This window comes from Narcine bancroftii, chromosome 5 (genome assembly GCF_036971445.1).
Source record: "Narcine bancroftii isolate sNarBan1 chromosome 5, sNarBan1.hap1, whole genome shotgun sequence".
Taxonomy (NCBI): domain Eukaryota; kingdom Metazoa; phylum Chordata; class Chondrichthyes; order Torpediniformes; family Narcinidae; genus Narcine; species Narcine bancroftii.
Window position 1 is genome coordinate 106,075,332 of NC_091473.1, and position 26,730 is coordinate 106,102,061.

Below are 26,730 nucleotides of genomic sequence, written 5' to 3' on the forward strand. Positions count from 1 at the left end.
GGCCCGACAGCAGAGTCATTTTTCCTACATGTCCAAATTTACCACAGACATACAACACATTGCAGGGAAATGTAATGTGGTAGACGATGCTCTGCCCCGCTCCGTGATCAAGACAGTCCTCGCCCTGTCTCAGGGGTTGACTACGTGCAACAACAGGATCCTGAGATCTCCGCGTATAGGACAGTCACCTCTGGTCTCAGGGTAACTTGAAACCCAGGTAACCTGACTCTACTGTGTGACGTCTCTCACCGGCAGCCCTCACCTCATCTTCCTAGCCGCATGGAGGCGCCAGGTTTTCTATGCCATCTACAACATGGCGCATCTGGCAATATGAGCTAGTCAAGATAGTGGCTTGCAGGTTTCTCTGGCATGGCCTCTGCAAGCAGGTCAGCCAGTGGGCCAAAATCTGCACACACTGCCAATCCACAAAAGTGCAGAGTCACACAAAGGTGCCCACACAGACTTTTGAACCAGTGAGGAGCAGGTATAGCCACACACATATTGATAAAGTGGGGCTGCCACCAGTTTCCCGTGGGGTGAGATACCTGATGACCATGAATGACTCCTCCATAAGGTGGCCTGAGGTGGTCCTGCTGGCTGTTGCCACCACCGAAACCTGCACCAGGGCACTCATCGACACATGGGTGTCCAGATTTTGGGTCCCAGAGCACCAAACCTCAGACAGGGGCACAATTTACTTCCGGGTTCTGGGTAGTCCTGGCTAACTTCCTGGGGATACAGCTCCACTACATCATGGCGTACCACCCTCAGGCCAATGGGTTGGTGGAGCAGGTTCAAAGATACCTGAAGGCAGCCTTGATGGCTCAGCTCAAGGGTCCCAACTGGGTGGACGAACTGCCTTGGGTCCTGCTGGGGATTCACATCACACTGAAAGAAGACTTCACCATCTCAGTGGCACACCCTTAATCATTCCAGGGGAGTTCCTGGCCCCCGATGAAAACCTGGAAGACCTCGCGGCCACCCATGAGAACTTGCGGCGAAAGCTGGGGTCCCTGGTCCCGCAACAACCCCCACCACATGGCCAGCCCAAACATAACATCCCCAGGGACTTAAAGACTTGTGTTTGTGCAAATGGGCATGCACTGGCCTCCCCTACAACAACCCTCGAGGGGCTCTACAGGGTCATCAGGGAGAACGGCTCCACTTTCATCCTCAACATCATGGCAAGGAGGAGACAGTTACTGTTGACTGCCTGAAGTTGGCATATCTGGACTGTAACCAGCTGGTCTCTACTCCTCCCCCATGACGCAGGGGAAGACCACCAAGTCAACGGACAGCAACCCGATCACCGGTTCTGGGGGTGTGGTGTCATGGTGTGCGTATGGAGATACGGACCAGCCTACAAAATGGCCGATGAACACTGTGACCTTGCAGACCTAGGGATGACACCAGCCATCATCCCATGTGACCTTCCACACAGCGGGAAGATGGTGAACTGTGGTGGGAACACCGGCCAATCCCAGGCCGGTACTCCACTGATGTGATGCCCTGACATTAGTACATGGGGCCCATATAAATGCAACAGCCAGTACAATAGACCAGTCTCGACTTCAAAGCTTTGGTGTGTGTGTCATTCTTCTCCACTCCTGCATAGTGCGATGTTTTTTTTCTCTCAAATAACTTTACCTAGTTTAAATGATCAGGAACAAAAAGGTTTGAATTTAGTATATATGGCAAGGGAAATTAGTGAGTCAATGAGTTCATTACAAAATAATAAGTCGCTAGGAGAAGATAGATTTCCTGTAGAGATTTATAAGAAATTTAAGAATCTTTTAATACCTCCATTTATAATACTGAAGAATGATAGTGATTTTAATGAAACCAGAACCTTATAGACCAATTTTATTATTAAATGTTCATTATAAAATAATAGTTAAAGTGTTAGGAAATAGATTGGCAAAGTATTTACCGAAGTTAATACATAGGGATAAAATTGGATTTGTTAAGGATCGGAAGTCTGCAGATAATGTAGCGAGGTTGATTCATTTAATACATTTAGTTCAAAAGAGGGGAGATCTGAGTGTTGCAGTGGCTTTAGATGCTGAAAAGGCATTAGATAGATTAGAATGGGATTTTCTCGATAAAGTTTGGAGAAATGTAAATTAGGATCAATGTTTATAGATTGGGCTAAAATGGATTAAAATAAGAAACTTAGTTCAAAGGTAGTGACTAGTGGTCAGGATTCAACATCTTTTGATTTAACTAGATCAAGTAGACAAAGATGTCCATTGTCACCAGCTTTATTTGTTTTTACAATAGAACCTTTAGCTGAATTAATAAAGCAGAATTCTAAGATCATGGGTATGAAGGTAGAATAGGAAGAACATAAAATAAATTCATTTGCAGATGATGTTTTGATTTATTTAACAGATTCTTTAAATTCTTTACAACAACTTAAAGTCAGAATGAAGGAATATAGAGAAATAGCTGGTTATAAAATTAATTGGGATAAAAGTTAAATTATGCCTTTAGTTAATGGGGATTATGCAAAATGTAAGACCTCGTGGCCACCCTTGAGAACTTAGATGGTCAGATGTTGGAATAAAATTTGTGTGTAAACAAATTTAACAAAATTATTTAATTTGAATTATCTGCCTTTATTAAAGAAAATTAAAGAAGATTTAGAAAGATGGAATTTGTTACCCATTACTTTAATTGGTAAATTGTGTTAAGATTAATGATTTTCCTTGAATTCAATCAATTCTAATTGCAATTCCTCAAACATTTTGTAAGGAATTAAACGCTTGTTTTATTAAATTTTTTATGGAAAAGGAAAATGGCACGAGTTTCTTTGGAAAAGTTAATGTGGAAATATGATTTAGGAGGTTTACAGCTGCCCAATTTTATGAATTCTTAAGACCAGTTGAGGTTTATTAACGTACGATTTAAATAAAGTTCCAGCATGGGTGAATATAGAATAAAATAAAGGAAATAAATCCACAAGAATTTATTTATAAATGGAATACAAGATTGTTAACAGCAAATAGAGAAACACCTATACTGAAACATTTAATTGTGGTTTGGAATTAGGTTGATGAAGAGATTGGAGGAGGAAGGATAATGCAAGAAGAACACCTTTATTTCAAAAAACACTGATTCAATTTTCGATGGAAATCAATTTTTAAAGATTTCATAAGAAAATTAAAGATTGCTTTGAAGCCAGGATCTTTATTACTTTTAGTAGAATGAAGGAAAAGTTTAAGGTATTGGAAAATACTTGATTTTGCTATTATCAAATTAGGAGATTTTTATGTGAAAGTTTTGGTCAAGATTTAGAATTACCAGCAGAAACAGAGGTAGAGTTATTGTTATGTACTTGAAATATAAATAAATTTATTTCAAGTATGTATAAATTATTACAAAAAAAAGCTCTGAAGAAGGGGTTTATAAATCAAAAAATGGATGGGAAGTATTTAAATAAGCAGATAGATGAATATAAATGGATCGAGATATGCAGTGAAAGTATGAAAAGTACAGCAAATGTGACATATAGACTAATTCAGTATAATTTTATTCATCAGTTATATTTGACACTACAAAAGTTACATAAAATGAAACATACGTATTCAGATTTATGTTTTAGATGTGGACAAGAAGTTGGTATATTTTTGCATTCAACATGGCATTGTTTCACAGTTAACCTTTTGGTTTGAAATAGTTGATTTACTAGAACAAATAATGGGGGAAAAATTCCCACAGGATCCAATGCTATTTTTACTGGGAAATATTAGAGGGGTTAAACCAAAATTAAAATTGAATATGCATCAAGTGAATTTGTTCAAATTGCTTTGGCAACAGCTAGAAAATGTATCGCTATAACCTGAAAGTTGGATATTGATTTGGGAATGGATAGATGGCATGTGAAAGTTAGGAGTTGTATTTCACTTGAGAAAATTACTTGTTGTATGCCTATATTTACAAAATGTGGGTATTAATATTTAAATGAATCTCGAACATTCCCTTTCTCTTGTAGTTCTCCAAAAACCACAAAATAAACATGTGTAGCGGTACACTTGGAGGGAGTGGGCAGAACCACCGCTAACAACTCCCATCTTATGACAGCTAGGCACAACAGCCTCCTATCTACTGGCAACTGCCCACTACAGCCACAAGGCATAGTGACTCAGCAGCACCCATAGGTCTACTGAGAAACCCTGGCCTACTCAATGTAGCTACATCATGAGGTTGTTAGCATTTGAGATGTCATGATGCCAGGTCACATGTTGTGTGTCTATATCAAGCCTGACAACATATCAATAAATGCTTCTCTCTTCACTGGCTGATAACTTCAAGTGTGATCTGGTTATTCCTAATCTGATGCTGTATGAGCACAATCTGCTTCATTGGTGACCCTGAAGGGTCTAGCTGGTAACGAACACACTCAATGGCAATGTGCCAATGAACTATCAATAAATAATAGACATGCTCAATGGCCAAGCTCAAATTAATTTGCTGGAGAAATGCGTCAACGAGCCGCAATAAATAAGACACGCTTGACGGACACTGTGCAACCCCAAGCTCAAATCACTTGCAGCAGCAAGCAGCTTGCTTGCAGTAACTCTCCAATGAACCTGGAACAAATGATGAACTGCCTGAGCCAGCTGAACCTAACTTCACACTGCTCCAGTTGACCGTAGCTACAAATGACTGCAAATCAATCAGTGTCAGATCAAAGTTCAGCAAGTAAATTACCAAGTGGCCAGTCGCTTCTCCCTCCACGGTCGACTTAATGAACTGCAAGCGTCATAAAAGGTAACTGTTTGGAAGTTTGAAAGACTGTTTTCAACCTACTTGCTCACTTGGGTGACATGGAGTAGGCAAGCTGTTGTTTTGTGTGACTCATGAACTGCGCAACAAGTCTGGCCAACAAGTTGCAATTTCAGGGGATGCTTATCAGCAACCTTTTAAACTGTCTGCAGACATAAAAATGCTGTGTGTCTTTGCTCGACACCATAGCATTAGAGCCTCAGTTTTTTCAGAATGTTACTGCACCCCGAACTCCATTATGCTGAAGTGGTCATTTATCAGCAAGTTGTCTGCAGCCGACAGCACAGACATTTAAAACTTGCCTCTTCAAACTTCAGTTGGTTTGCATCTCAGTAGCTGTGACCAGAGGGAACACCCCCCATGTTTCACCAGCCTCCCCAAGGAATGACCCAGGAATGACCGTCGACCCCTCCTCAAGAGAAGAAGCCCGCAATCCGGGGGACAACCACTTACTCCCCAATGCAAGATCACGTGACCCAGGAGGCAGCCAGCCACCCACTGATGGATGATTTTGGGACCCGGTATTAACCTGCAAGTTAAAGCATTAAAAAAAATGCCTGTCGATGATGTTACTGAGATCTTTTCCTGCCTACCAGGCAGATAGTACAGGTTTTTTAGTCCCAGCGCAGCATCGCTCAGTACAACACTGCTTGTCGTTGATGCTACTGAGTCCTTTTTCTGCTGACCAGCTAGACAATACAGGTTTTTCAGTCCCAGCACAACACTGCTCAGCATAGCACAGCTTACTGACTCGGCGGCCAGCCAGCAAACTTTCAGCAGTAATGGACAGTCATTCAGCACTGAGCCACCTATCAACTCCTGGGTGACACTACAGACATTAAGCAGCAACAGACAGTCGCTCTGCATAGCGCCACCTACCAGCTCCTGGGTGTCATTGCAGACTTTAGCTGCTACTTGACTTTATAAAGTTAACTCTTTCCTACCAGACTTTGCAATTAGTACTATAGACTCTCACAATTGCCAACAACCTACTTATAGTACGGACTTTCAGTTTAGGTAATGCATCTCAAATATTTGATGTTGTTCTGGATTTCTCATGTGCCTAAACTGTAATTATCTGTAATCATCTTAGACTTTTTGCAACTGTATGTGATTACCTTTTGCATACGTTAAGTGTTTCACATTATTCCTACTGTATTTATTCGTGTTGTCAATAACTGTTTGCAGTTTTCCACTTGATTGAGCCTGTTAGGATGTACGGTACACATCACTTCCTCCCCTAGCAGCCTTAATACACAAGCTCTGGCACGGTGCCATGAATGGCAAGTCGGTTTTGCTCTCCCTGCTCGGTCCGCACAAATTCGGAACCGCTGAACCAGTTGGTTGCTTACTGCTGGTTCTGAGGGGGGGGGGGGGAAGCTGTGTAGCTGTACGCTTGGAGGGAGTGGGCAGAACCAGCTTTAACAGCTCCTGTCTTGTGGAGCTAGACATAACAGCCTCCTATCTACTGGCAAATAGCCACTACAGCCATAGAACATAGGAAGTAGGAACAGGAGTAGGCCAAAAATGGCCCATCGAGCCTGCTCTGCCATTCAATAAGATCATGGCTGATCTAATTTGTGACCTAACTCCACCTACCTGCCTTCTCCCCATATCCCCTAATTCCTTTATCATGTAAAAATTTATCTAACCGAATTTTAAATATGTTTAATGAAGCAGCCTCAACCACTTACCTGGATAGAGAATTCCAAACATTCACTACTCTCTGGGAAAAACTATTTTTCCTCATCTCAGTCCTAAATCTACTCCCCTGAATCTTTTTTTTAAAACTTTATTTAAAGGTTTTATCACAGGAATAAAAAAAAAATTATATTTAAAGAAAAGATATAAAATAAAATAATATAATTACAATACATTAGTAACCTAACTTAAGTCAACCTAACCCCCCCTACATATACAAGAACTAAAAATCTATATATATATTAAAAAAAACCCACCTTTCCCCTCCCCAAAATAAAAAGTGAAGAATTAGTAAAATTAATAATACTATGTATTAAAAAAAACACACACAAAAAAAAGAAAAATATGACAAATAAAAATAATTTAAAAAAAAAGATTTATCAGATCTAAAATATCACATCTAAGAACATACTTAAATCAAACTTAATTACATATACTTAACAAATGGAGTCCAGTTCAACTTATAAAAAAAACATCTTATCTTGAATTGAAAAAGATATCCTTTCCATAATTAAACAAGACTTCCTCTTCCTTTCCAAGTTGACGCTATACATTTCTTGGCCACTGCTAAAGCTAAATAGATAAAAGAAATCTGATAATCATTTAATCCTGAATCAATTAATGATTGCATATTCCCCAATAAAAATATATCAGGATCTAATACAACACAAATATTATATAATCTATTAAATATAGATTGAATACCTTTCCAAAACTGTTGCAATCGGTCACAGGACCAAACAGTATGTAAAAAAGTACTAGCTGTCTGGTCACAACGAAAACAACAATCTGACTTACTAAGACCAAATTATTTTAATTTTTCTGGTGTTAAATATAATTGATGTATAAAATTATAATTAATCATTGCTAATCTAGCATTAATCAATTTCCGAATACTGTTTTGACAAATTTCCATCCAAGCTTCTTCAGCTATTGTAGAACCTAAATCTTTTTCCCATTTCAACTTATCTTTATCCCAATCTTTCTTACTTTCATTTTCTTGTAAAATACAATACAAATCACATATATACCCCTTTTCTGGTATTGAAAGTACATATTTCTCAAAGCTAGTTTCGGGAAATAAAGTCATTTGCCGACCACATATCTGTTTTACAAATGATCTTAACTGATAGTACACAAATACAGAATTTCCACTAACACCATTATTCTGAACCATCAAGGGAGATCTTCTTTGTTGTGCGTTTCTTGTAGCCACACGCAAAATTGTCTCTCTATCATAATAATTTAAACAACGAACCAGAACAGATCTTGGATTTTGTCCTGGAAAAGGCTTTCTTCTCAAAGCTCTATATTAAGCCTTCCGGAAACTTATCTTGTCCTAACACTTGTGGAATCCATTCAGTGAAGAATTTTCATGGATCTGATCCTTCCATATCTTCTGGCAAACCAACAATTTTTATATTATTCCGTCTAGATTGATTCTCCAAATAATCAACCTTTTTTGCTAAATTTTTATTCTGAATTTGTAAAATTTCAATTGTTTTATTTACATCTTGTATTTGATCTCGTACCTCGACTATGCCTTGGTCACAAACATCAAGTCTTTCGCTCGCTTTAAGCTTAAAAGCTCCATAATCAACCATCTGTTGGGTATTAATGTCCACCAAAGTATTAAGCTTTGTATTGACTTGAACTAAAGCTTACCTATTTCTTTTATTGTAGAGGATAACTTAGATTCAAGATTCTTAATAAGCATATCTACTGGAATAGATTCAGGCACAGTAGGATCTTGCTGTTTCAAAAGGGCCTTCTATTCCTTCCCTTGGTTTAACTGCTTTTCTTACAGTATGACTGCGTGTGGAAACCCCTGCCACAACCTCCTCAGCAGTATCTGGAGGCTGATAGCCAGGGTTATCCTTAACCCATATTATGTCAAATGCCTTCATTACATCGATGTCTGTTGAAGTCTTCATTACTGGTGGTGCATTTCGCAGCGCCACTGCTACATCAATCGGTAAGCGTCTTTTCAGAGTCGGGTCTTCAGCTGGCAGCATCCCAGCTGTTCTAGCTGTCAAAGATTCACTGACAGCGCTCACAGCTGGCGTTGATTCACGCCTTTGTTCCAAGGGCTGCCGGGCGCCAGCTTTAAAGAGCCCTACCGGTAAAGAGCGGAGCTCCATTGCCGAATCTTGTACCTCTCTTCCTGGATCCATTCCACGCTGAGTCCTGGCTTCTTGTAAACAGGTAGGCTCAGATAACCTCGGGAAATGCAGTTTCTTAACGATCTGTTGCCGTTTTTTTTACTTCTTTTCAGCAGTTGTACCATTAGAAACTGATTCAACACCTCTAACTATTTCTAAGCTTTTAAAAAGTTTTAACGGGCACTTATAGACAAAACAATAACAAAGGGTCAGGAGAGGACTGGAAGGCACGTCTGTTCCTTACGCCATATTGCCACGCCCCCTCTACTCCCCTGAATCTTGAGACTGTGTCCTTTCGTTTTAGTTTCCCCGGCCAGCTCAAAAAACCTTCCTACATCTATCCTATCCATACCCTTCATAATCCTATATGTTTCTATAAGATCTCCTCTCATTCTTCTGAACTTGAGCGAATACAATCCTAGACAATTTAATCTTTCATCATAAGTCAACCCCTTCATCCCAGGGATCAACCTAGTAAACCTCCTCTGGACCGTCTCCAAAGCCAGTATATCCTTCCTCAAATATGGAGACCAGAACTGGACACAGTGCTCCAGGTGTGGTCTCACCATGAGGCATAGTGACTCAGCAGCACCTGTAGGTCAACTGAGAAGCCCTGCCCTACTCAACATAGCTATGTCATGAGGTTGTTAGCACTCCAGATGTCATGACGTGTTGTGTGTCAATATCAAGCCTGACAATACGTGAATAAATGTTTCTCTCTTCGCTGACTGATAACTTGTGTGGTCTCATTATTCCTAACATGATGGCGTATGAGCAATATCATCATCTGCCACACATTTAAAACACATGAAATTCATCAATTACATAAAACATACATAATCTTATCATTTAATGTTCACTTTGAGTACGAAAGAAAATACAAGAATAAAAACAAGCCCTAAATGTCCTTCCCCCCCATCTACCCAGGGGAAAAAAAAGGGATAAATAGTCAATAGAATGGAAGAGAGAAAAGAAAAAAAGAGATAAAAGAAAAAGGTTTCATTGGACTTATCAATCCCCTGCCAAAGGACAAATATCCTGACTTATCTGGAATCCCAAGTGGTTCCTGGATGAAGGGGGCAGAATGCCGGGGTGGGGGGGTAGAAGGGGCATCATTAAGAATCTACACCTACATGTTGAAGATAAGGACTCCAAATTTTTAGAAAAGCACCTTACTTTTTATGAAAGTTAAGTAATTTTTTCCAGGGGAAATACAAGTATACATTTCCGCTTTCCAATGAGTCACATCTAGATGGGAATCAGATTTCCAGGTAACCACTATACACTTCCTGGCCACTGCCAATGCAATATTTACAAATTCTAATTGGTGTTTCGACAGCCTCATTTTAGGTCTTACATCTGCTGTATTTCCCAATATAAAAAAATTCCTGTATATGTATAAATCAAATCTTAGTAATTTGTTCTCAAAGATATCACAAATCTACCCAGAAAGTCCTCACCTTGGAACATGACCAGGTTGAATGCAAAAAGGTTCCTGTTTCTTCGCTGCATCTAAAACATTGATCTGATATTTCTGATTTTAATTTGTGTAATATTTGTGGCATAATTTATAGTTGGTGCAAAAAAATTGTCTTGCGCTAATCTATACCTTATGTTAATAGTTTTGGTCATGCTGTCCCGACATAAGTTGGAGCAGCTTTTATCATCAATCAGTTTACCCAAATCTGTCTCCCATCTTTGTCTAGATTTATGTAGCCCCTGTTTTGGGGTACCCATTTGAAGTAGGAAATTAGGAAATAGGCTTCTCAAATACATTTCTTTGTAGTCCCCTTTGGAACCAGAGTCTCTACTTCACTGCACTGCACTGATGACCAGTAAGGTCATCATTGAACCCAATTTGTCCCTAAATTGTGAATTTCTCTGAATTTGATTATAACTCCCTCCCATAAATGATGCAATTTCTCCTTTATCCAAATTGACTTTATAACCCAAAACTATCCCATAATCCTCCAATTTAGATTGCAGTTTTTCAATGTCAAATTTGATTGTTTGGGATACTATAAAAGCCTATTTGAATGGACAAATTATTTCATATACAGCTAATCTTAGGAAAAAGTTTAATAAAGAAAGGCTAGAATTGTTCCACAATTAAACCCTTTTGGTTTGTTTTGGGTAATTTATTAGAATGAATAACTGGAGTAATATTCCCACAGGATCCAATGTTATTTTTACTGGGAGATGTTAGAGGTGTGACAGATTATGTTATATTTTATATTGTTTATAGGTAGGTTTTAAAAGGAGATAAATTCTGACAGTTTTTTTAAAAAGTGTAGACCACATACAAACACTTCAAAACATACCTCATTTAAAATGCCAGAGCTCTGCTCAAGCTAGACAGTCCAGGTTCCAGGTACATTTGCAAAAACTTTGAAGAATGTTTAGAAGGACTTCAAAAGTAGATGATAATTGGACGTGCCGTGCAGTAATGGATTATTGTTTTGGAAAGCAACAGATGAATGAACTTGGAAGATTAGGTCCGAAGCCGCAGTTTGTCTGAGTGCAGTTGAGGGAGAGGGAGAGAATTCAGTTCTACAGTAGCAGCTGGTACTGGAACATGACAAGCTGGCAAACTTGTGGAAAAGCCCCATTTTGAAGATGGGTTTTGAATTCTTAGTTCAGCTTGGTCAAAATCCTTGTGGTCCATACAAGAAGAGAGGACTGGCTGCATAATGTTTCACTTGAAATAAGAGAAAAAAAAACCTCTTTACTAACCTGAAAGAGGTTATCATCTGGAAAACGCTGATGGGGCAAGTTTTTTCAGCAAGACACTGAAATGACTGATTGAAAGGGATCAGTTGTGGGTGTTCAATGAACAACAAATCTCTCTCTGAACACTAATAAGAACCTTCCTGAGCGGTAACCATTTACTTTTCAAGCACCAAAGCTTGGTGAAATTCATAAATGTTAAATTCTATTGCTTGCAACCATTGAACTTGGAGGAATGAGAAGTGAGATTGGACTGTGAATTAAAGAACTTTTCTGAACGTACACACACATTACATGCACGTAATGTAGAATTAGAAGGGGGTTAAGTTAATAGTAATAAGTTAAAGGTTGATTCTGTTTTCATGTTTAAAGAGAATTAAAAGCAACTTTTGTTTAAGTAACCATTTGTCTTGGTGAATTTCTATTGCTGCTGGGCTTTGGGCTCATAACAGAGGGATTAAACCTAAATTAAAATTGAATATGTATCAAGTAAAATTTGTTCAAATTGCTTTGGCAGTAGCTAGAAAATGTATTCCTATAACTTGGAAATCAGTATTGATTTACACAAAATAATGATCTGGAGTTACTAAAAAAAAAATTAAACTTAAAACTAAATTTGATCTTCTTTCTATATATCCTGTTGAACAACAATTGGTGAGAAGTAAAAACCATTTTTATATTCATGGTGAAAAGACTGGTAAGTTACTTGCAGCTCAATTGAAAGGCAATGCAGTTTTAAAAAAATTAAAAAGATTCAAATGAGAGATGGCACAATGACAATGGATCATTCTAAAATTAACGAAACTTTCAAACAATTTTTATTCTAGATTTTATTCTTCTGAATTTAAGAATAATTTTACTTCAATGGCAGAGTTTCTGGAACATATAAATGTACCTGTTTTATCTCAGGATAAGGTTAATCAGGCAGGCGGAGCCTATTTCTCAGGATGAAATCTCCATAGCTATCTCTTCTATGCAGTCTGGTAAATCTCCAGGTCCAGATGGATTCCCTGAAGAATTTTATAAATCTTTTTCTAAATGCTTTATGCCTTATTTATGTCTTTGAAGAATCATTTAAGGAAGGAATGCTTCCCTCATCTTTTTATGATGCTAATATTTCTCTTATTTTGGAAAAAAGGGAAACCAGCTGCAGAATGTTCTTCTTATGGACCAATTTCATTACTTAATGTTGATACAAAGATTTTATCTAAAATATAAAGTTCCGTTGTATAGATTAGAAAATATTCGACCAATAATCATTAATGGCGATTAAAAATCATTCTTATTATAACATACATCGTGTATTCAATATTCTGCCTTCTACTCCTGCGACAGAATGTGTCCTTTCTCTAGACACTGAAAAAGCATTTGATCGGGTTGAATGTAAATTTAATTTTGATCTAGATGTTATTAACTGGATCAAAATATTATATTTACATCTTATGGCTTCAATCTGTTCTAATTTACAATGCCCAAAAATGTTTAGGCTATTTAGGGGAACATGACAAGGATGTCCATTAAATCCTTTATTGTTTGATATAATACTTGAACCATTAGCAGTAGCCCTTCGAGAATCTGTAGAATTTAAAGAATTAATTAGAATTGAAATTGAACATAAATGATCTCTTTATGCGGATGATTTATTGCTTTTTATTTCAGGTCCAAAAGTTTCTTTTAAAAAATATTAACTATGCTTGCTCAGTTGAACAATTTTCAGGATACAAAATAAATTTACATAAGAGTGAACTTTTACTTTTAAAAGAATCTCTTTCTATGTGTTCTAAATTTTATGGCATTAATAATGGGATTAAAATATTATTTTGGGATGGTCATCCCTTTTGATTACATTGATTGGATGTATTAATTTGATTAAAATGAATATTCTACATAAATTTTGTAGTTTTTCCAAGCCTTACCAATTTTTATTCCTAAATTCTTTTTTAATTCATTAGATTCAGTTACATCTTCATATATATGGCAGGGAAAACAATCAATCACGTATAAGTAAAGCCCATCTTCAGAAAACTATAAGGAATGGGGGAAATGTCACTTCTAAATTTTAGATTTTATTACTGGGTGATTAATATATGCAATTTACTTTTATTATTAAAATTTAATAAATTAGCAAGTTGCCTTTCTTGGGCAAAAATGGAACTTAACTTTTCTAAGAAATTGTCAATGTTAGAAATTTTAGGTTCTGCTTTACCTTTTTCATTTTCTGAATTGACACATCATCCGATAATGAGAATTGGATTGAGAATATGGGCTCAATTTAGGAAATTGTTTGGTTATAATAATTTTTCTCTGGCTAGTTCTATTATAGATAACCATTTTTTCTGCCTTTATTATTAGATGAAGGTTTTAAGGAATGGTACAGATTTGGTATTAAAAATTTCAAATATTTATTTATTTGAAATAAATTTGCTTCTTTTGAACAATTGCTTTCAAGTAGACTTTTTTTGTTGGTATTTGCAAGTTAGGAATTTTGTTCTGTCTAAATTGGACACTTTTCCTCAAATTGCAGATTCAGATTTTATGGATTTACTTTTTGATTTACAATTTGTTCATAATGGATTAATATTAGGCATTTATATTGGATTTAAGATCAGCCTCAATGGCCAAGATTAAAAATGATTGGGAACATGATCTTAATGTAACTTTTTCAGATGAGGATTGGTGTTCCACTCTTAGGTTGATCAATGAAACTTCATTTTGTGCAAGGCATTGTTTATTACAATTTAAGATGATACATAGAATATATATGTTTAAACTTAAATTATCTGTTTCTATGCGGATGTTGATATTCTTTGTGAATAATGTAAAACTTTTGAAGCCTCGAGGAGTCATGTTTTGGGAGTGTCCTAAATTCCAAATATTTGGGCAGAATATTTTTCATTCTTTGTCAATGATTTTTAATTTTAAATTAGATTCTTGTTCTTTAACTGCATTGTTTGGTTTCTCATGTGAACCAGATAGTTTTTTTTAAAAAAATCTGCATCTCAAGAGAAAGTTTTAGCTTTTAGTAGTTGAACAATTTCAATGAAATGGAAAAATGAATTCCCACTGACTCAGGCACAGTAGCTGCACAATGTAATGTCATATTTAAGCTTAGAGGAAAATTAAAGAAAAAATGTTTCAGTTTAACAAGATATGGGGCCTATTTATTGAATATTATCATAATTGCCAGTTTTAGAGGATTTGGGTGCTCTACGGCTGTTCTGCCCGTCTTCTAGTGGTTGCAACCTGATCCATCTTTCTATTTTTCATGTAACCTTGATTGGAGGCTGGGGTTGGATTAGTTTTAGGCTTTATTTTCTTTTAGATAAGTGGATTTGTTGGTTTAATTATAATTATCCTGTACAATATCCCTTTATTTTTAGATTTTATTAAGATCCATTATGATTTGTTGCAATAGTAATTAATTGATTTATATGTATAATTACTTTAATAGATAATAAGAATTAATATTAAGGGATGGAATGTATAGGTTATTATTTTGTCTTGCTTTTTAATATTTTGTATATGGATGGTTATGTTAAACAATAAAAATATTTTAAAAAGATTGCAGTTTTTGAAATGAGGCTACTGGCTCTGTCAGATACATCAGTACATGGTCAGCAAATAAATTAACCTTGGGTTCTTCCTGATTGAATCCTTTTATGTCTGAATCTCGTTGGATAGATTCTACTAATTGCTCTATAGTGAAGTTGGAACCTTCTGAATCTCCCATGTGGGACCTTGTCAAAGGCTTTACTAAAGTCCACATAGACAACATCCATAGCCCTTCCCTCATCTAATTTTCTGGTACCCTCCTCGAAAAACTCTACAAGATTCATTAAACATAACCTATCACACACAAAGCCATGCTGTCTATCCTTAATCAGCCCATGACTGTCCAAATACCTATGTATCCTGTCTCTCAGAACTCTCTCCAACAATTTAGCCATCACTGATGTCAAGCTCACCAGCCTATAATTACCTGGTTTATTTTTGGAGCCCTTTTTAAACAACAGGTCAAGAGCTATGCTCCAATCCTCTGGCACCTCACCTGTGACCAAGGAAATTTTGAATATCCACCAGGGCCCCTGAAATTTCTACACTAGTCTCCCTCAAGGTCCAAGAGAATATCATATCTAGCCAAGGTGCTTTACCTACCTTTATTCACTGTAAGGCAGCAAGCCCCTCTTCCTCCTTAATCTCCATGACTCTTCTGTTTGTTTCCCTTCCTTCTTTTTGCACTATTGCCAGTTTCTGGAGTAAATACTGATGCAAAAAGGTTTGACATCTCTCCCATTGTGAGAGGCTCCACACATAGTTAACAACTCTGATCCTCTAGGGAACCAATTTTGTCCCTAACTGTCCATACTCTTAATACGCATATTAGAACCCCTTTGGGTTTACCTTCATATCATCTGCCAGAGCAACCTCATGTCTTCTTTTTGCCTTCTAGACTTCTTTCTTGAGTATTTTCTTACTTTTTTTTGTACTCATCAAGTACCTCATTAGCTCTTTTTTGTCTATACTTGCTCTACATCTCCCTCTTTTTCTTAACCAGTTTGCCAATATTCATTGAAAACCAGGATTCCCTATACTTGGTAACTTTGTCTTTAATCCTAACAGAAACATGCAAAAGCTGCACTCTCAAGATTTATCCTTTGAAGACCATCCACTTACCCATCATACCCTTGCCATAAAACAACATATCCCAACCCTCTCTCTCATTTCCACAAAATTTGCATTCCTCCAATTTAGAATCCCAACATGAAGACCAGTCTTATCCTTTTCCATAAGTAACTTGAAGCTAATGACATCATGATCACTGGACCCAAAATGTTCACCTGCACATACATCTGTCTCCAGACCTGTCTTGTTCCCCAATAGCAAATCAAGTACTGAATCCTCTCTCATTGGTACTTCTATGTATTGATTTAGAAAACTTACCTGAACCCATTTCACAAACTCCAAGCTATCTAGCCCTTTTATAGAATGGGAGCCCCAGGCAATATTTGGGAAGATAAAATCTCCCACCATCACAACATTCTGCTTTTTACATCGGTCTGCTATCTCTCTACAGATTTGCTCCTCCAATTCTCTTTGACTATTCGGCAGTCTGGTCACACCTTTCCCGTTCCTCAACTCCACCCATATGGCCCCTGTAGACAAATCCTTCTGGCTGTCCTGACTTAACACAACTGATATATTTTCCTCGAGTAGCAATGCCACTCCTCCCCCTTTCATCCCTCCTCCTCTATTGCATTTGAAACAATGGAACCTAGGAAGATTAAGATGCCAGTCCTTCCCATCCTGCAACCAAGTGTGACTAATAGCAATAATATCATAATCCCATGTGTCAATCCATGCCCTAAGATTGTCAGCCTTTCTAACAATACTCCTTGCATTAAAATAAACACACCTGAGAAAATTTCTATCATGTATAAACCTATGATTTCTGTCTATACATGCAGCCCTCACATGACCTTTATCCTCCTCTTTTTCACTAAAGAGTCTAACATTCCCCTCCCCCTTCAAATCTAGTTTAAACTAATCGGGATAAGGATAACAAACCTACCAGCAAGGATATTAATCCTCTGATCAACCTCCCACCTAAGAATATTGTGAACTCAATCTGAGACATCCCATACATTGCACCAGGAAGCAACATACCATCCGGGATTCCTGATCTCCTCCACAAAACCTCTCATCTGCCTTCTTAACTATTGAATCTCCTATCACTACAGCCCACCTCTTTTTCCCCCATTCCCTTCTTAGCCACAGCACCAGACACAATGCCAGAGACCTGATTCCCTTTGATTGTACCATGTAGGTCATCTACCTGAACAGTATTAATTTTTCAGGGGATTCCCACAGAATGGGCCCTGGACTACCTGTCTGCTCCCTTTCCTAACTGTAACTCAACTACCCTCCACCTGTTTCCTAGGTGTAAATAGTGTCCCTATAACACCTATCTATCATACCCTCTGCCTCCTGAATGCTTTGGAGATTATCAACTGCCTGCTCCAAAGCCTCAACACCACTTGTCAGGAGCATTAACTGGATGTACGTCTCATATTTGTAGTCATCAGGGAAACTACTGACTTCCCTAACAATCCACATCATATAAGAGGAGCATTCCACTGCCCTGAGCTCCATTTTCTCACACTTTCTCCCTCTACCCTGCTCTCTCTACCACCACTCCACCACTCTCTGCCTATTTATATTGATAGTGTGGCTCTTGAGGGAAGCAAAAAAAAAAAACCTGCAGCCAATTACAGGAAAAAAACTTTGGAAAATTCTTCCTCGACTCCTTGCAATCAAGCAAAGCTCCAAGAGATCATTGAAAATAGTGATACACAACCAGCAGAACTATTACTAATATTTTATAACTATTATGTTCTACAACAAAATTAGACCAGGTCTTGCTGGCCAGGACTTCACTCCGTGGCTACTGCTGCTCCACTGGGCCGCACCAGGCCTGGGCTCCAAGCCCTCTTCTCACACATACAACTCAACTCCACCTTGTCTGTTGCCACTGTCACAGCTAATAGGAAGAATCCTGGAATTCTCCCTATTATCTTTTTTTTTAAACAAAGGGACTACATTTACCACTCTCCAATCCTCTGGCACCTTCCCTGAGGCCAAAGAGGACTCAAAGATTATAGCCACTGCCCCAGCTATCTCTTCCCTCACTTCCCACAGAAACCTGGGGTATATCGCATCCGGCCCCAGGGACTTGTCAATCTCAGTATTTTTAAGATCCAACACTTTCCCTTTCTTAATCTCAACACTGTCCAGCACACAAGCCTGTTCTATTCCGACCTCATCCTGATCAAGATCCTTTTCTCTTGTGAATACTGAGAAGTATTCATTTAGGACCTCCCCAACCTCCTCCGCCTCCAGGCACATGTTGCCACCTTTATCCTTTAGCAGCCCCACCTTCATTCTCGTTATCCTCCTGTTCTTCACATATGCATAAAACTCCTTGGGGTTCTCCTTAATCCTACATGCCAAGGCCTTCTCATGTCCCCTTCGAGCTCGCCTTAAGTGCTGGGTTAAAAATAGGACGAACCTATTCTGAACCCAGCACAAGTGGTCCCTGAACTTCCTCCACATTAGTTCTATGTTTTCACCCTTGAACATCTGTTTCCAATTTACTTTGGCTAGTTCCTGTCTCATCCCATCATAATTACCCCTTTCCCAAATAAGCACTTTCCCCATTTTGTTTGCTTTTATCCTTTTCCATAGCTATGCTAAAGCTCAGGGAGTGGTGGTCACTCTGACCAAAATTCTCCCACACCAAGAGATCCATTACCCAGAATTAGATCCAATATGGCCACTCCTCTTGTCAGCTGGCCAACATACTGTGTCAGGAATCTTTCTTGGACACTCCTAACAAATTCAGCCCCATCAATCCCTCTTGCCTTCTTCCCATGAGATCTTTGAGTCATGGGAAGAAAGCAGAGCATCTGGAGGAAATCCATGCAGTCATAGCGAGAAAATCCACATTGATTGTGCCAGAGGTCAGGATCAAATAAGATACTGAAACTGTGGGGCATAAGCTCCACTAACTGTAGCGCTATACCAGCCCACCATCCTTTCCCGAATCACACGCACAGACTCCTAAACTGCTGCAATTAAACTGCAAATGTCTCCTTTTTATTTCACCCGAAGTTTATAATTTCACATTTTCCCATATCTTAATCAGCTTGCCAGGTCTTTCTCCAATTACCCTCGCCTTCTGTTTACATTTTCTTTTCAATTAATCAAGCTCATTCAGTTCTTCAATCCATGGCCATTCTTCATTAATCTGGAAAAGCTTAACTGGCTGTTTAACTGAGGCAGAGAAGCTCCACAGTGACCCTGCCGCAAGACTTTCTGACAACCTTTGACAGAAGGCAAGGCTGGAGGTGGTACGGCTTCATACCAATTTTTAAATGTGTCTGATAAACAGAAATGGTTATTTATTAAAATTGTTTTCAATAAATCTAAACAAGTTTAAAATTTTATTAAAACAGAAAATGATTTAAAACACTAAAATAAAGATAAAATAAAATAATTCAATTTAGATTTATTGTCCTAATGCTGGGTTATAATTCTATAATCCCTTTTCTAATATACTTAGTATGGAATAATTTAGATTGTCTTCTCAGCTTTTAAAAGCAATTAAAATTGAGTATTTTTGGGTTTTTTTAAAAATAAATAACTTTACTTGAGGGTTGAATCAAAAAATGCAACAAAATCAAAATTTATCATAATGAGCCAAATTATGTTTGTGGTTACCAACTTTTCTTCAGAGAACGAGCCAGCATTCAGTTGCTCCCAAATAACTACATATGACCATTCATTCGGCAGGTCATTAACCAGGTAGACTGATCTTATTTGTTTTATTCATGCAACAGATGTCCCATCACATATAGCCATTCAGCTTGACCTGAATTGACAGCCAGTTCATGCAAGCAATTGAATGGTAACTGTTCTCAGGAACACAAGCCACTGCCAGCATGATTCAGCCTATTACGATGGCTTATACTGTATGCATTTTGCAGAGGATGAAAGAAAAGCTAATCTTAATTTAACTTGTTTTTAGTAACCATCCCCGATATTGCTAAAACTAATGGAAATACCCCCAAGTTGAACCAAATATTTCAAGCCATATTAATCACATAAATATCTTAAGAATCATTGAATAGTTTCTGCAGCTTTGATTTAAATATGAAAATAAATTTCTACATCCTGAAAATAGAAAATAAAACATTATGCAAGATATAATATGACTCTTCTTTGTAGGTTAGGGACATACATTTTTTTTAAAGTTCTGATTGATTTATAATCCATCATCTCATTCTAATCACTAAAGGTAGCACACATCTGCAAAGACTATTTTATCCAATATCATATGGCTTTTGCTCAGGGTTATAGGTTAATTTGGGTTTAAATGTCCAAAATTAGCTTCTACCATGATTTAAATAAAATTTTTAAAATTTAAAATTCATTTGAAGCATGTTGTGGGATTACAGTATACTTTAGGTTACGTGTCACCTTGAACCTCTTTGATATAAATAATAACTTATCAATACTTAGACTGCACATGTACTAATGCTTAAATGGGCAAACACATGAAGCATAAAAAATCCTCAACCTTTAATAATTGACTACATAAAATCCTGTAGCATTCTACCCTTCATCCAAATTTATGCAAGGAGGAAATAGTTTACATAACACCAAAAAAAAATCAGTATAGTAATTACACTGGAGCAGTGAACTATAGACAAGTCCATTTGAAACCTCACACCAAAAAATATTCATCAGATGCTGCCATGTTGATGGTTCTTAACAACTTCTGAAATTACAGAAATACACTAGATCACTTATAAGGATATTGCTAAAGAATAAATGCTGTTAGCAGAATGTAGATCTGGTGTTAAACCATGCTGCAAATTGATCCAGACATTCTATTAAAGCTGAGCTAATATCAAAAGCAGCAGAGAAAGGGAGAAAATGAGAGTGTCCAACATAATCCAATAGTAATAGGAACCACAGAAAACAAGGAAGAACTGGTGGAAACTGACAATAGCTCCAGATGTTTTTGAATCTTAATCTTTTGTAAAATAGTTTGTAAAGGACTCTATTGGGGGAGCCTTCAATAAAGCTGATACTTTAACTACCTCTTTCTAAATACAACATGCTCAAACGGAACATTTAGATGACTACTCTACTGGAAAACAGTTCAGATCATGTGCCCCTCTATCTCTCACCAGAGAACAACAATTAAACTCCATCTGTTTCTTAACTACCTACAGCAAAATCCCCATTCAGTATACTAAGCAGCAGAACAACATCCAACTCTGGAAGCTGTGTCTCACACAGAGGCCCACACCTGTAGTGGATTTGCAAGTGGGTCAAACAGGACCAGCACGGTCAACTGCTCTCCAACCAGGCGTATAGCATTCAAAGCCTGGTTTGTGTCAAGGGTCAGCAGCTGTGAATATGGTTAATTACTTGATGATTAGGAATGACAGGTGAGGAAAACCTGCTGCTGCAAATGCTTAGGCAACTTAACACGTCTAGTTTACATGGCAGATGCTAGAGTTGGAGAAGTATAAATCATAACATATACATATTATTGTCCTGTAGTGATATCTATCTAATAATAGGAGTGGCATAACTGGCTATCTAATTGATAATAAAAGCTAACAAACTATTTCTAGAGCTTCTTTGCCAAATATGTGTCAACAATACTTCAAACAAATAATTATATGGCTTTTCACAATTAACAACTTCTTAAGAAAATATACAAAAGTACATCATAGGATAACAATCTTTCAAAAAATGATAAAAAATGCAACTACAAATTTCCAATTCCATTTATATATCAATATAATCCACAGAAGACTTTTAAAAATTCTTCAAATTAGCAAATAAAATGCATAAAAAACAGCAATTTCTGTTAACTAATTCAACTTGAAAGCAATTAGATAGTTAGAACAAATTTAACTAGATGTTGGTACATGGGACTATCCGATAACATCTTAGCAGGAAAGAGTTAATCACTCCATTAAACAAAAATACAAATGTTCTTTACCTTATGTAATTTCTGACTGACAACTAAATTACATCCACACAAAATTAATTTCTAAAGAAATACTTCAGAATATAAATATTTTGAGGAATTTAGTTAATTATTAAAATTATTTTAAAAATTTATGTAATAAATATAATATTGTCTACATTGAATACTCCATTTGAAGCCTGCTTTCAAACATGCTGACTGGTCCAAGATGTTGGCTCAGCCAAACTTGTAAAGCTCAACCAATATAACCAAGTAATAATATAAAGCAATAAATCTATTGCCTTTTTTGTGCCAATCACATCTTCTGTCTATTATGTTCTAAGAACAGAGTTAAACAGAATCATTTGATGATGTTAATGTGACAATGCTAATAAAATTTAGCATTTAGCCCATAATTAGAAAGTGTAATTCTTAAGCAGCAATGTATTTTTAAAAAAGAGAGATCAAACCAATTCTAAGGTTTCAATCTGTCATTTAATGATTAAAGTTAATAGACAACATTGCTTAAAAAGGCCTCAGCCTACAGGAAAGCCCCCTTTTGTTCATTCATAGGAAGGAGGCCTTACTTAGGTAAGTGCCTGTCTGTGAAAAGCTATAAACTGTCGCTTACAAATTGAGGAAAGGAATTAAATAAAGCAATTTTCTTGCACCTATGTTATTTATCATACTAAGGATCTGCAGCAATGTGTTTAATGTTAGCTCAGCAATGTAATCAAGAAATGCTACATACATTTAAAAAGTAAAATATAAAAAGATTTAGTGTTGGAACACATTAGAATTTGTTCAACCTGTATACTGAAATGCTGCAACTTGTTTGAATTCTGTAGTTTAACACTCAATAAATCTTTGACTTCCAACAAACAACAATATTAAATTTATATATGTTGTAAAATTACTGTTTAGCAAACAGATTCTACAGCATAATTGTTATAGAATTTAGCAAATTCACATCCAATTTCTGCACTGCATAAAAAGTACAACTTCAAAACCCACTGAGAAAATGACAATGAATACCTTAAAGGAGTTATTCTTCTTTAATGTCAGTGTAGATTCCTCCACATTTCTGACAGCTGATATAGGAAAGTGCCAACAGATCCATATGGTATTGCCAGCACACTCGAGGGTAAAGAAATACCATAAATTTTATTTTGAACATGAAGTTACTTCACTTCAAGATTTCCAATGTTTGGAATGGCTCCATCAATTGGGTCATTCTAAAAGTTACTTAATTTCAAATCACAACTTGAGAGATAACAGAAGGTAACAAAAAGATGAGATTATTCAATAATTGCAAAATGTGCAAGTCATGACCATAACTTTGTCTCCAAGGCATATTAAAAGCTGCCGGAGGAACTCAGCAGGTCAGACAATATTTGTGGAGAGAAATAGACTGCTGGACCCTCCTCTGGACAAAGAGAAGAGGGGAGAACGCCAATATAAAAAGGCAAGTTGGAGGGCTGTGGAAAGAGCAGACAAGTGATAGGTGGATCCAATCTCAGGTGTGGGGTGGGGGGACAGCAGAGGCCTGGAAGGTAACAAGCTGACAAAGGGCCACAGTTTATAGAATCTGATAAGAAATTGAAGAGAGGACCAAATAAAGCCAGGGTGATGGGCAGATGGAAATGGGTAAGGGGATAAGCAAGCCAGTGGGAGATGTGTGTAGGTGATGGGCAGATGGGTGGAAAATTGGGTTACAAGGGGCTGGGGTTGGAATAAAGGCTGTGTGTATGAGAGGATCTGGGTATAAAAGTAGGAGAAAGAGACAGAGGGAAGAGGGTTGCACAAAATTGTAGAATTCAATGTACAAGTCATTGGGTCATAGACTATTCAGGTGGAATACAAGTGTCATTCTTTAAGTCTGTGCTTGGCCTCACCATGGCCATGATGGAGGCTAAGGACAGATAGGCAAATGTGGGAATTGGAAGAGGAATTGAAATTGTTTACAAATGGGAGTTTCAAATGAACACTGAAGACAGAACACAGGTGCTTAGTAAAGCTATCATCTAGTCTGCGCTTGGTCTCACTTATGTAGATGAGGCCACATTGGGAGTACCAAATGCAATAGATGAGAATGTGGAGAAATTGCATGTTAATTTCTGCCTCACCTGAAATGATTGATTAAGATACATGGATGGAGGTAAGAAAGGTGATGTGGGGAGGCATGACTGAACCAGGGAGTCATGAAATGGTCCCTGGGGAAAGCAGAAAAGAGGTGGGGTGTAGAAGATGTGATTGGTTGTAGGATCATGTTGTAGTGAACAGGGTCTTTAATGTCCCTTTATTCCACTAATCATGTAATGCTCAGACATCACAACACGACTGTCAGAACTATTGTAATGCCACTATTTTCTTGCACTATGGTAACTTAGTATTTATTATCAATCCATCTTTTGTATTCTTTTTTCAATTTAATTTAATGCATTCTTTAATGCTTGTTTTTTTTTAAATGAAATACTTGTTCAACTGAGGCAACTAAGAAGTTCAGTGCATGTGTACATCCCACAATGTATATGACAAAAACACATTATCATTAAAACCTATTTCTATCAGTGTAGACATTTTAATTAATTAAAAATTTTACCTTTAAAACATCTATTGGTTGCATTCATATTTGAATAATATACACAAATGTAAATTACATTTTTGTGTGTAATGTAATTCCATAAATATTCCAAATAAAATATGGATGTTAATCATTTTATTAATTGAAATACTTGGTTAATATTTCATCCTCTACATTAAGCTCAGGTGTATGTTCCAATCTTTCTTCACATTGTAAAATATTTTAAAAGTTAATTCAAAATTTCTTTTCCATTCTACCTTATAGTCTTTGCATAAACTTTAATGCAAATTCATTGCTCTGTCATATTGATGACATTGTGGTTATTGAATTCTAGAGAATTCCTGGAAATTATATTAGAAAAGGAGCAAATTCTTGCTACTGAAATCACTGGATTTTAGTGGGAAGCTTTTTTTGAAGCAATGAAAACTTTTGCTTCATTGCTTATTTAAGATCAATGAGCTCCAAAGAAAAAAAAACAATTCAAGACATAAAATAAAATTGAGTACCTTGCTCTGTTCGCTTCTCGTGTCACATCCCATGCCCAAGTGATAAAATTTTGACTGAGGTAGGAGACAATAGATTCAGCACACAGTAGTTGGGAACAGAATACGTTTGTAAGAACACTGTCATCATGATGGAGGTAGATGGCAAGTAGCTTTCTCTAATTGAAAAAAAATATAGATTATTGATCTTAAAACTGCAAATACAAGTTGTCCTCCGTTTATAAATAACAGATAATGGTAGAAATATTAAGGCAGCATTTATGGAGAGAAAAACAGTAAATATTTCAAATTGATAACTTTCAAAGATTAAAAAATGAATTTAGAGAAAGAGGAAGGGGAGGACAGAACAAGAAACTCCATGATGGGTTGGGATACAAGAAATACTAAATGACAAAAGGGGTAACAGTGCAAGAAGAAAAGGAGTTACAGGACAAGTAAAAAGCAGTGTTGATATGGAATTATTTGAAATTGCCAGAGAAAAGTCAACTCAATGCTAGAAATATGGACGAAAAGTGTCAAAATTACTATTTATAACTTGAATTCATCGTTCAGAATGGAAGGCGATAATATACTGTTGGAGGAGGTTCTATTCCTCCAGCTTATGTTGAGCTTCACTGGATTTTGTAGGGGCTGACAGTAGAAGTCAAAGTGCATGACCACCAAATACCAAAAAAAAACAGACTAAAAGAGGGATAAGCAAGTTGCTGCTCTGAATGGAAAATCTTTGGAGCTCTGGATGATGTGGAGAGAGGCATTCCCTTTCCATTACAAGCAGAGAAAATTATCTCGGCTTGACTGCTGGTGGTAATAGAATTAACCATCAAATTCTAAAGTTTGCAGTCCTTTCAGATCAGTGAAAGGGAAAGCTCCAGTTCAAGTTCATTGTCATCTGATTGCACATATGCAACCTGACAAAACAATGGATATCTGGACCATACTGCACATCGTACCCCTACACACAAACGACATACATACACCACAATCCTAAATAAATAATATCTAAAATAATTTACAATCTAATCGCCTGCTGGAAGAAGCTGTTTCCCAGCCAGCCAGGCAGTCATGGTTTTTATGTTCCTGTATCTCTTCCTTGAAGGTAGTATCTCAAAGATATGTGGGCTGGATGGTAAAGGTCCTCAATGATTCTCTAAGCCCTCTTTAAGCTCTGCTCTATTGTTGATAGAGGGAAGACCCTAGTAAACCTCAACAGTTTTAATCACCCTCTGTTCTGACCTCTGATCTGATGCTTTGCAACTACACTATGATGCAGTCAGCCAGGCCGCTTTCTATTGTGTTCCTATAGAACGTTGTTAGCATGGTGACTGGTAGCCTTGCCCTCGTCAACCTCCTTAGGAAGTGTAGGCACTGCTGCCCTTTCCTGACTAATGAGGTGCTGTGGGTCCAGAATAAGTTGACCTTCAAATGGATTCCAAGGAACTTTCTGCTCTCCACGAAAGAACCATTTATATGTAGAGGAGAATGGTTTCTCATCCTCCTGAAGTCCTCAATTATCTACTTGTCCACGTTGAGACTCAGGTAGTTGCTCTTGTAAGTTGACTCTTAATTGTTGCCAACGATGCCAACTACCAATATGTCATTTACAAACGATGATTCTGTTGGAGCTGAATCTGGCAGTACAGTCATGAGTTAACAGCATGAATGGTAGTGAGCTAAGCACACAGCCATGAGGTGTGCCAGTGCTCAGTTTGATGGGGCTTG

At 37.2% G+C, this 26,730-nt stretch overlaps 1 protein-coding gene across 3 annotated transcripts in view; it reads right to left on the minus strand.

Moving 5' to 3' along the window:
* The window catches only part of faf1 (Fas (TNFRSF6) associated factor 1), a 332,733-nt gene that overhangs the window by 77,899 nt on the left and 228,104 nt on the right, over positions 1–26,730 (minus strand). For all 3 annotated transcript variants that reach the window (XM_069938594.1, XM_069938592.1, XM_069938593.1), the window contains exon 13: positions 25,015–25,169. In XM_069938594.1, coding sequence (XP_069794695.1) covers positions 25,015–25,169 — 155 coding nt within the window. The remainder of the gene's footprint in view (positions 1–25,014; positions 25,170–26,730) is intronic.